This window comes from Glycine max, chromosome 15 (genome assembly GCF_000004515.6).
Source record: "Glycine max cultivar Williams 82 chromosome 15, Glycine_max_v4.0, whole genome shotgun sequence".
NCBI classification, from domain to species: domain Eukaryota; kingdom Viridiplantae; phylum Streptophyta; class Magnoliopsida; order Fabales; family Fabaceae; genus Glycine; species Glycine max.
In genome coordinates, this window is record NC_038251.2 from 13,387,560 (window position 1) to 13,399,990 (window position 12,431).

General features: G+C 31.4%; 1 protein-coding gene across 5 annotated transcripts in view; it reads left to right on the forward strand.

Annotated features, from left to right (window-relative positions):
- LOC100796449 (potassium transporter 10) overlaps positions 1-7,538 on the forward strand; it is a 9,301-nt gene extending 1,763 nt beyond the window's left edge. For all 5 annotated transcript variants that reach the window (XM_003546350.5, XM_006597706.4, XM_041010058.1 and 2 more), the window contains exons 3-9: positions 661-886; positions 1,360-1,605; positions 2,192-2,242; positions 2,393-2,653; positions 2,773-2,940; positions 5,541-5,795; positions 6,379-7,538. In XM_003546350.5, coding sequence (XP_003546398.1) covers positions 661-886; positions 1,360-1,605; positions 2,192-2,242; positions 2,393-2,653; positions 2,773-2,940; positions 5,541-5,795; positions 6,379-7,421 — 2,250 coding nt within the window. In that variant the 3' untranslated portion in view covers positions 7,422-7,538. The remainder of the gene's footprint in view (positions 1-660; positions 887-1,359; positions 1,606-2,191; positions 2,243-2,392; positions 2,654-2,772; positions 2,941-5,540; positions 5,796-6,378) is intronic.
- Positions 7,539-12,431: the final 4,893 nt, after the last annotated feature.

The window sequence follows — 12,431 nt, forward strand, 5'->3', positions numbered from 1 at the left end:
AGCTGGTCCTTGATATGGTAGTACCCGTATCGAACCTGTACTAAATAACTCAAGATCTTAATGAAACAACAATCTTAGAATTACAACATATCTGTATCATAGCCAATTCCCATATATATGCTTTTAGGCTTTAGAGCTATTGAGTGAGAAAATGGTATATATAAAACCATTAATTCCTGGGCTTCCATGTAAGCTTAAGCTTGTAGGGGAGTTGGTCCTTAACGTGGTATTGAAACTTAAGCAATTTGGTGGTGGAGCTGCAGTGGAGCAGCAAGGATTAGACTTCTGACCACTTGGTGACAAAGGCTCTCAAGCCAAGTTAAGAACCAACTCTCCTTTAAATTCAAGCTATTAGGTGCAGTTGAATGGTTTTATATTTTTAACAAAAGCTGTACTTTATTTGCACAAGAAAGACCTTTCACTCTAAATTACATTCTGGAGCATGGATTTGAAACTGTCAATCTTATTTTAAATTTAAATACTTACAAGAAATTGAAGTACATGTGTAAATGCTGAGTAGATTAAGAAATCTATCCTTTCACATGTCAGTTAAGTGATTATTAGTTGAACTTTCAACCAGGATTTCTTCATTATCTAATTCTCTTATGCAGTTTCGAAAGATATTATGCTAGCTATTGAATGTTGGTTTGATTTGTTCAGAAATTTTCTACATTGTTGCTTCTGCGGCTTGCATATCAGAGTCTTGGCGTAGTTTATGGAGATTTGGGAACTTCCCCCTTATACGTTTTCTATAATACATTTCCTCAACGAATTAACAATCAGGAGGATGTGATTGGAGCTCTTTCTTTGATTATATACTCTCTTACTCTGGTGCCACTGCTCAAATATGTTCTTATTGTATTAAGAGCAAATGACAATGGTCAAGGTATTTGCTTGATTTTGGTAATTAATATATTTATGGTTGAACTAAGGAAATCCCAAGTGATGATATAGTATAACTTAAAGGTGTGATAATCAGTTCCCTTCTCTATCTGAATGATATTTTCTATGAATAACATTCCTAAAAAAAATTTCTGTATAGAAAAGATTTTCATCTTGTATGATAATGCCCGACAGATCCAAATCTGAAAATCAGAAGATATTTCCTTCCTTTATGCCTTTCCTGGACTAGTAACATAATGCTATTCACAATTACAATATTTTGTTGGTATATCACTATCAGGTACATGGTTTAGTCTAGAGTGAATCATATCCAAGATTTTATGAGAAAGCTCACTTTTCAATTAAAAGAATTCCTTTAATGGCCAAGTAAAGCATACTAGTATTTCCACATATGGCATATTGGACAGATGTATCTGTCAACACTGTTGAGCTGCTACTAAGTTTACTATGGAGCAGGTGGAACATTGGCTCTTTATTCCTTGCTCTGTCGACATGCAAACATCAGAACCATTCCCAACCAGCATCGTACTGATGAAGAGCTAACAACATATAGTCGGTCTACAATCCGTGAGAAGTCATTCGCTGCGAAAACCAAGAGATGGTTAGAGGAAACACCTTATATGAAAAATATCATTCTTATGCTCGCCCTTGTTGGTACCTGCATGGTGATTGGAGATGGTATTCTTACACCAGCTATATCTGGTATGGCTTCTTCTGTCTGAAGCTGATCTTCTCATTCTTATTTATTTGTGAAGTTTCTGTAAATGGAAACTACTAAACGTTCTTGCTGTTTACCCAAGTACTATATCTGTTAACAGATTTGCATGCTTCTGTATTTTATATGTCAAAATGTGCAAATTTACCAAACTGTGAAGGGAAATTATAAAATCATTTTATGAGGTGAGAAAAAGGGACAACAATTAGAATATATAATTTGAAACTGGTAGTATTTTGAATGGCCTTATAGATTACTTGGTCCAAAATGACTTAGCAAGAGATGTATTTAAATGAAGCTTGGGAAAGGTCTAAATACAAGATCTTAGTACATTATTTATAAAGCTTGTTTTCTTTCTTCCCCTTTAAGAATGGATGATTTAGAAATTAATTTCATGTAGTTCATCTCCTTTTTAGCTTCATGTATGTTGTATTGCATAAGGCTCCAGATAAAATGATTCAGCTTCAATTCACTTTTTTCTCCTTTTTTTTTTTTTTTGCTTTAGTATCATCTTAAATACATAATACATTTCCAGTGAATTCAATATATTCATTACAAGATCTTCTGTTGTAGTGTTATCTGCCGTTGGTGGCATCAAGGTGAATCACGCTGATTTGAGTAACGGTACGGTCCTACACCTGTAACATTGCATTTTTCTTCTATTTCTACCATTATGTGTGTTAAGTATTATATTTTCAAATTCATCTATTTTATGTTCTTAGTCTTGAAAAGTTTTTTTTTTCCTCTTTTCTTTTCTTTTTTCCCGTGTTACAGAAGTAGTTGTGCTGGTTGCTGTTGTAATATTAGTTGGGTTATTCAGCATGCAACATTATGGTACAGATAAAGTTGGTTGGCTATTTGCTCCAATTGTCCTTCTTTGGTTTCTTCTAATTGGAGGCATAGGAATATTCAACATCTGTAAATATGGCAGCAGTGTTCTAAAAGCTTTTTCACCATTGTATATATACCGCTATCTACAACGAGAAGGCAAAGATGGTTGGCTTTCCCTTGGTGGCATTTTGCTCAGTATAACAGGTATCTTCACTTTTATAACTGTTGAATTCCTCCTTGTACTTCAGAAATGTTAATTAAGTGAAGTGAATACATGATTTGAACTTTGGAACTGATTTGTAAATTGATATGATCTATTTCAGGGACAGAAGCTCTTTTTGCTGACCTAGCACACTTTCCAGTTTCTTCTGTACAGATTGCATTTACTCTGCTAGTGTTCCCTTGCCTTCTTTTAGCCTACTCTGGACAGGCTGCTTACCTTATGCATAACTTGGATCATTCAGAAGATGCGTTTTATCGTTCTATTCCAGGTTTGTTATATTTGTCACACTCTATATTGGAATTGCCACTTGTGATACTCCTATGCTGTTAGAATATGATCATCAACCATATTGCTACACGAGAGTGCTAGTAATATTCTTTCTAATGCACACTCCACTATTGGTTGTTACTTTTTAATTTATTAAAAACTATAAAATCTGGAGAGTCATTAAATGAGAAGTAGAATCCATCAAAATTTGTGATTTCTAATAAATTTCAGTTGGTAAAGAGTGTGTTCAAAATGGTGTATTAGCGAGTATGCTGCTACTATTTTTCTTACTACATTCTTGTGATAAACTTCTTGGTGGAAGTTTCATTTTTCTTTCCCTTTTTAGATATTTTGTGTTGACTAATGTTATAGATGTTATAAAAATATCAAACTCGTGCAAGTTTGTGATGAATTTTATGGTTTTAGATTTTTTTTTTCTTTGTTGTTAAGGGTTTATAGATTGAGGACTTTTGGACAGTAGTAAAGGACCTCATTTGTATTACTTGTGGTATGATACTCAAGTGTTTTGGAGACCAGGTTAGATGTCATCACCAGATGGGGTATGATACCTAGCTGGTTGACTCAATGATTTGGAGACCTAGTGAGATGTCAAATTGTCAATTACTGGGTTTTGCATCTCACTTTGGGGGTTGAGGGGGGCAATTAGGAAAAAAGTTGAAGAGTTCATAAACTTAGGGCCCATTTATTACAGAGTTTGGCTGATTAAGTATGTGTTTTTGTTTGTCTTAAAAATGTTTTAAATTAAAGTTTTAAAAAATACTGATTTAAATTGGTTTTCTACGTACTTTGGTTTTGAGCCAATTTTTTTTTTGTTTATTTTTTCCATCAATTTTGGATCGATTTGATCAGTTTTTGACTGATTTTGAAATAGTCCAGTTTTTTTCAAAACTATGGTTCCAAAGTTTTGGGCATGCAATTTTTACCAAAGACACTGCCAAGATTTGTGACTTAAGGGGAGTGCTAGTTGCCTCTTCTATACTTCCATAGGCTGTTAATATATATATATATATATATATATATATAAAAGCTTAAGCTTAAGGGATTGTTTTGTGCTCGATCTAATTAATTATATAAAGAAAAAAATTGTTAATAACACACTGGCTAATATAGTTTTTAGAAGACACTTTCTATTATAAGCTGAAATGAAATATAATATTTTACAAGTTTCACTTCTTAATTAACGAGCTTCTTTCATGATTTTTTTTGGTGATTGATAAATGAGGTTAAAAGCCTCTAGGAAAATAAGTCTGAGCCATATCAGCTCTCAAAACATAAAAGATATATAATCAGGAGCAAAATCATAAACATGATAAAAAGAATCTGTAGTTAAGGCTTTCTTTGCAGGTCAACTTGATTAGCTTCCTTTAGTATGTTGTTCCAAATAATATTGCCTGAACCGGAATGCACTTCATGAATCCCTTGAACCACATTATAACAAGGATGCATCAGAACCACTCTTATTCTTGTGAATCCTCTCGACCAAGCCAGCTTAACCCCAACCAGTATGGCTTTTAAATTAGCTCTGAAACCACCACCTCCATCGTTCACAGCGCCGTCACAATTTAGAGCAACATCTCCAAAATCTGGAAATTTCCATTTGATGTCCACCTTATTCTCATTGAGCTGTTTAGAACTCGCAATAGGTTTATAGGTTTTGATACTCTTAGAATGTGGGTGTAGGTCTAACTTAACCGCAAAAAATTGGACTTTTTCCAATAAATACATTTGTGACAGTTTCCATAAGAAGCTCTTTATTCTTTCAGTTCCCTTCCATTTATTCGCCAATTTGAAAAGCACCTGATCCAGAGACATTACCTGTTTACTCAAAACCTCGTAAGCTGATTTTGAGGAGAAAGTACCATCACTGGATTTACTCCAAGATAGATAGTCCTTCCCGTGATTGCTCCTTGGAACAACTATCTTCTTCACAATTCCCGTGATTTACTCTTTCATGATTTTATACTTTTAAATAAAACCAATAGGAGTAAATAACATATTTGCTGACACTCCTCAGTCTATCATTACATCTTTTAATCAATTTAATGCTACATTGTTGGCCGTTAGTGTAAGAGAGGGTTCCCCTTCCACTTAAACTACTCTAAGTCGTTCCAGTTCTCTCCTCTTTGTTCTCATTTTTATTTTGTTTTTAAGTGTGATGAAGTGGAAATACTAACAGTTGCATGGCTCACTATAGGCTTTTAAGAAAATGGTTGACATGGCTGCTCATACAATGACTTTGATTTGAAAATAAAAATGCTTAAGTTAACTGTTAGTTCATATTTCCTGAAGACTTGCTCTGTTTAGATATAATAAGTATCTTCATGACCAAGTTAGAGAAGCCGGTTTTTGTTGTAAATTCTTTCACTGCCATACCTTTATTTTGTACCTTACATTTCCCTGACTGGATCAACTTAAGTGATTGCCTAGTATCTTGATCTTGATACAAAAGCTCTCATTGGATCATTTGGACTTGTTTGTCTCATTGCTTAATTTTTGCACAATATCTTCAAAGATAAACCTGTAACAATAATACTCTATTTCTTTAGTAATCTTTTATCTTGATTATCCTTAATTTTGCAGACAAAATATACTGGCCAGTATTTGTTGTTGCAACATTAGCAGCTATAGTTGCAAGCCAGGCCACAATATCCGCAACCTTTTCAATTATTAAGCAAGCCAATGCTCATGGCTGTTTCCCCAGAATAAAAGTTGTACATACATCAAAGAAGTTCTTCGGCCAGATATATATTCCGGATATCAATTGGATCCTTATGCTTCTATGCATTGCTGTTACTGCTGGGTTTAAAAATAAAAGTCAGATTGGAAATGCATATGGTAAGTTATTCTTCCCTTGTTGAATGTTTTTAGGCATACTTTTTCATGTTTCTTTTATAAGAAAAAGAAATTTACTAGAAAGGATTTAGAAAGTACAACTTCTAGGAGTGGTATATGAAATCCTTGGAAAGAGCAAAATATGGTAAAATGTGTTTTAGGTACCTTAAATTTTGGTCAAAATTGGTTAGTTCCTATATTTTTATAATGGTGATTTTGGTCCTTGTATTTTCTGAAATGTGGTGAATATGGTATCTTGTTAGGTCAAAATGAAACATAGGATTAGGGATGAAATCCATCATATTTTAGAAACATGAGGACTAAAGCCACTATTTTAAAAAAAATACAGGGACTAAAATCAATTTCAATCAAATCTTGAGGGGCTAAACACATTTTACCCGAGCAAAATACAATTATAATTGCTTACTTTTGTTTTTTTACATCAAAGTGTGTAAGAAGTACAACATATGCTGATTAGGAAACTATAATTATGCTTGTGTTTACTACTGTTCCTCTTATTTGCAATGTTATCACAATTTTTCTTTAAGGTGTGCTCCCAATTATATAACTGCCATTGTAATTACAGGTACTGCAGTTGTGCTAGTCATGCTGGTTACAACATTGCTTATGATTTTAATCATGATATTAGTGTGGCGCTGCCATTGGGTTCTGGTGGTGGTGTTCACCGGCTTATCATTGATTGTGGAATGCACATACTTCTCTGCTGTACTCTTCAAAGTTGATCAAGGTGGATGGGCTCCCCTTGCAATTGCTGGAGCATTTCTTCTCATTATGTATGTCTGGCATTACGGCACGGTGAAACGCTACGAGTTTGAAATGCATAGTAAGGTCTCAATGGCATGGATTCTCGGACTTGGACCGAGTTTAGGACTTGTTCGTGTCCCGGGAATTGGGCTAGTATACACAGAGCTTGCAAATGGAGTACCCCACATCTTTTCTCACTTCATCACAAACCTACCAGCCATCCATTCTGTTGTTGTCTTTGTATGTGTGAAATATCTCCCTGTCTACACTGTCCCAGAAGATGAAAGGTTCCTTGTAAAACGGATCGGACCAAAGAACTTCCACATGTTTCGATGCGTGGCGCGATACGGATACAAAGACCTGCACAAGAAAGATGAGGATTTTGAGAAAAAGCTTTTCCATAACCTCTTTGTGTTTGTGAAGCTTGAGTCCATGATGGAGGGGTGCTCAGATTCAGATGACTACAGCTTATATGAGGAGCAAACTGAGGGGTCAAGGCAAGGCCTATTGAACAATAATGCAAACACAGCTTCATTGAATATGGATCCAACAGTTTCATCAGTGGATTCAATTGTGTCAGTCGCATCTCCATTGCATATGAATGCTACTATTCAATCCTCTGGTCATGTTAGCAGCCACACTGAGGTTGATGAAGTTGAGTTCTTAAACAACTGCAGGGATGCTGGGGTGGTTCACATTCTTGGAAACACAGTTGTGAGGGCAAGGAGGGATTCAAGATTCCACAAGAAAATAGCTGTTGATTATATATATGCATTTCTGAGGAAGATATGCAGGGAAAATAGTGTGATCTTCAATGTTCCTCATGAGAGTCTATTAAATGTTGGTCAGGTTTTCTATGTATAGCCTCTAAACCTCTTGGTAATTTTTGCGTGAACATTGGGTTTATAGGCACATTCAATCAGAAGCATGTTAAAATAGTTAATATGTAGTTAATAATAATAAAAACTGTATTGAAATCTATGTTAATATTATTTTTATATTATTCAAAGGCTTTTGATTGATTGAGTTTATAAACATCGTGATCACACAATAATTGTTCCTCTTGAGCCCAGATAAGTAAGACTTATTTATCATTTGTGACGGTCATTTCGTGCACAGTTGAGCTTAGTGTAGCATAGTGTGTACCATTCAAAGGGAATGTCTTCAAAAGAGTGACTTTGGGTAATTTCTTTTGAATCCTGAAATTCATTATTGGTTTGATGTTCCAAATGCATCAGTATTTTGTTCAACTCTTCTAAGTTCTAACACTAACTAGGTCGTTCCACTTAATGCTGCACTGACCATTTTTTCAGTGGTATGTATGCTGTCCACTACGTCCTTCAGATGGGATCCATCAATATTTTCATTAAAAAAACTCAAGGATTCAACTATTATAAAATAAGGGATTTACTTTAGGAGATAAAAATTAAGTTATAGACAGTTATTGACTTCAATCAAAGGTTGAGACAATGGTGCATTTTGATATTTTATGATCTGAGCTGAAATAATAGAAAGTCTCTTTATGTATACTTATTTTAAAATATAAATAGATATATATTGTATAAAAAATACACATAATTTTATTAAAATAATATATTTTATTCTCTTACTCGAATTACATATTTTACTACTTTTAATCAATTTTAATAAAATGAATTACTAAAATACCCCTAATTAAATGATAGAGATTGTATTGATAAACATTTAGAAAAGAGAGGGAGGAAGAAGCAAACTCATAGGGTTAGTACATTGGTGTAAGGTCATGTTAGGTTGAATAATCTATATAATGAAAAAATTTGTATTTGATTCTTTTGGTATGCAAAAGTTTCTTGAGTTAATGACAATCATGCATCACAAGTGAGATTAATCTTTAATTCAATGGATTATGAGATACATGTGATTTGTGACCCAAACAAAAAAGAAGAAGGAGACGGAAAGAGAGGTGGAGCATTAATGACAACAGTATTTTTTAAAAAATATATAAATTTAGAATAAATTTATTTATATCAATTAAATTAATTAATTTTCTTAATTATGATGAATTAGCTAATTAAATCTTTTAAATAAGAATAAAGATACTAAATTTTTTATCTCTCATTAACTATTTTAGATTTTGATTTTTAATCCTTAAATTTTTTTTATCTATTTTTAGTCCATGAACATCAGATGACTAATTTTAGTCCCTTAAGAAATTGTATATTTTAGTTTTTTTTATTGTTCAAAATTAATTTCTAAAAAAGTATAAAATTAAAAAAAGACAAAAATTTAATCTCATAATAGGGGTTAAAAATAGGTCAAACTTCTCAATAGGAGCCTATATCTTAGAACTAAAAATAAACAAATTATTTTTTAAGAGAACTAAAAATTTAAATCTAAAATAGTTGAACAATCACAAATTTATTTAACCGTAATTTTTTGTTTTTCATAAGTCTCTTCTTTGTAGACTTTTTGTTCAAGACAAAATTGGACACAAGACAATATAAAAACCAAAATAAAATATCGTTCTTTATATAAAAACAAAGAAAACATATATAATCTCACAAATATATTACTATATTGTTTTTTTATGAATATATTACTCGATTGATGTAAACTACAACGCGCTGCGACAAAAGAAAACTAAAGGATGGATTGATAATGCATGTCTGCGGACAACAAAGTGATGATGGCCAATTATTCAACGAGCATGAAATAGAGAGAGGATAAGGTCAAAAGGAAAGATTGACATTGAAATAAATAATAACTAATACACGAACGAGATGATCTGTTGATTATTTTGAATTGATGACTTAGCAAGTTTAAGTGGAGAGAGACAGGTATCAGTTTTTTTTTTTTTTTTCCAATTCGTATTTGTATAAAATTTAGGAAGAAAAAAGCGGTGGAAATTTCTTTCCTTTTAATTAATTCCTGAAAATCCTTCTTTATTTAATTAGGCTTAATTTATATTTATTTTTAACTATTATTAGTTATGCTAGTGAAGATGCAAACTAAGATTCCCAAAATACTTTTCATGCGAGGCAAAAGTAGACTCTTAAAGAACTTAAGACATTATTACATTCTACTTACTATTTATTAAACTTAGAAAATTCATCCATAATCAAGAAATATTCTGAATTGATTATTAAAAAAAGAGTTAAACAATTTTTTTTAAAATGTAAAGTATGATTTAATTTTGAGTGAAGGTACATATCATATTTATTTTATTCTCTTAACATATGAATCTTTTATTTATTATTAAAAATGCTTACAACGATCCAAAGCCTTCCTTTTCTTCTCTCGCTCCTCTTTTAAGCTTCCCCCAGGTAAACCCTAATCATTCTTCCATTTGATATGTTTTTTAGCCCTTTTAGTTCAGCTGATATTGGGATTTTTATGCTGTTAAAGAGTTTTTCACTTCGTTCTAAAGGGTTCCAAAGTCCAAATCATATATAGTATAAGGGCTATTATTATCCACTTGCTTCATGTCAATTTTTTGCCAACTAACACGAATATTCTGAGAACTATATACACAATATCCATTTAATTAACCATGTGCTAAACATGTAACGTATATATGTAGGTTTCAAACGTCTTCACGGGTTTAACACTTCAACTCTTCTTCAATTCTCAGTAAGGTCATGCATGTTGCTAGTTGGTGCTTCATCATCAACCAGCCATGATGCACCAAAATTGACCAATTTTTGTGAGGGGAAGCCACACCCCACATCTATTCTAAGAGAGTGCTTTGACCAAATAGGGCATATGATCTCGACGTTCTAATTCATGTGGTGTTGGCAAAATTGACGGGGTTGGAGGAGAAAACAATCTTGGGCTTTGGCTTCGGTGGGATTTCGTAGAGAGAATGGAGAACGGTGATAATTGTTGTGGTGGTTTTTGTTGACACGAAGAGAAGGATTTGAATAAGAGGTAGCTGATGAAAGAGAAATGGACGAACAGGAAGCACTATAATTCAAATAGCAGTTCTATGTTGCGTTGGAAAATGGAAATTTTCAGCAGTTGGACGAATTTTGCCATTCATAATGCTCCAAACCACTCGATTAAATCTAGATAAATTCATTCTCATATATTGGTTACTAGCTCTTAGCTGAATTACTTACGTGTTCCTTAACTTACATTTAGATTATAACTAGATTTTAAGTTATATTTTTTTTATATTTATAATTAATATTTTTAAATATATATGCGCAAAAATATAATTATTAGTTTTAAATTTTTTTTAGTAGTATATAAAATACAATTGTATTAAACTAAGAAAGATGATTAGTTATAAAATATAAAGCTATTGAAATTTTGTTTGTTTTATATTTTGTCCAAGTAATAATAGTTATGTGATACCTGTATAAAAAGGTATAAATTCAAAAAGAATGTAAAAGTATTTAAACTTTAGTGATATTTTTTGTTATATATAATGGATATTATGTTAACACGTGCGTATTTTTGTGTTTGTAATTAATAATTTTAAATGTATTTATATTTAATATTAAAATTATTGAAATGAGGGTGAGTCCTGGTGCAGCGGTAAAGTTGTGCCTTGGTGACTTGTTGGTCATGGGTTCGAATCCGTTTTTTATTAAAATTATTGAAATAGTATGATTTTATTTAATAGAATAATAGATGTAGTTGTTAATATTTTAAATATATTTTTGTCACTTTTAAATATATTAATTTTAATTATGTAACAATAAATTTAGCACTCTTGATTACAATAAAATTTTGCAATTATTATTAGTATTAGTATTGTTATTATATATATGTTTCAGAACTTATAATTTAACTATTTTTTCCTCATTTTATGTAAATTTAGTTATAAATAATTTTAGACACTGTACAATAATAGTGTAGTTATAATTATTAATAAAGATGATATAAATAGTATAAATAGTCAGTGGTTGTATAATGTTAAAGTAATGTGTTGATTCTTAATTATTATTTTTCATTCATCGTAAAATTCATTGAATGATTTATTGTTATAAAATTTTTCTTCTCTTACCTTCACAAAAATGTATCATGACTAGTTGTAAATAAATAAGACAAAAGTGTAATTCCATTTTTCTCATACTGCAAGAGAAAAAGAAAATGATAAGCCGATCGAGAAAAAAATGGTGAGAAAATAAAAACATGTGAAAAAGTATGCATGTAAGAGAGAACATTGGCATGATGATGATTCAATTTGTAACAGACTATTTGAATTGATTAGACCTAAAAACACTACATTAAGCATTAGAAAGTCAATAAATAATTTATCAAACTGGAGAAACCATTTTAAAACACAGGGACCTCATAATAAATTGTTAGATCGATGCGTGTTAAAGTAATGTGTTGATTGTGAATCTTCACTTCCCATTCCTTATTAAATTCACTGGATGATGCATTGCATTGATGTAAGAACTCAAACATTCACAAAAAATGTCATTTAATTGGTTGTAAGTCAATGAAGATCAATTGTAAGAGTATTGAGAAAGAGAAAAAATATTGGAGGAAAAATACATTATGTTCACATGAAGCAAAATTCATTCGTACTGAGTAATAACAGATTTTAAATAATAAATCGTGCTATATTCTATTTATGCAAAACATTAAATTGATACACCTAAAAAATTCTGTAATAAAAAAACTAAACAAAGTGAATCATATATGAATAAAAAAATGTAACTGAATAATACAAACAAAACACAATTAGATTTTTCTAAATGGAAAACAGTTAACTAATGTCTAATAAATAATTCCTAGTTTAGTTTAGAGGAAAAAACTATTTTTAATAAAAAAGAATCAATTTGAATTTTAATAGATTTATAATTTATTATGTATATTATTTATTAATAGTTAACTTTTTTAAGTCATAGTCAATTTTTTTTTATTATGAGTTGAACATTT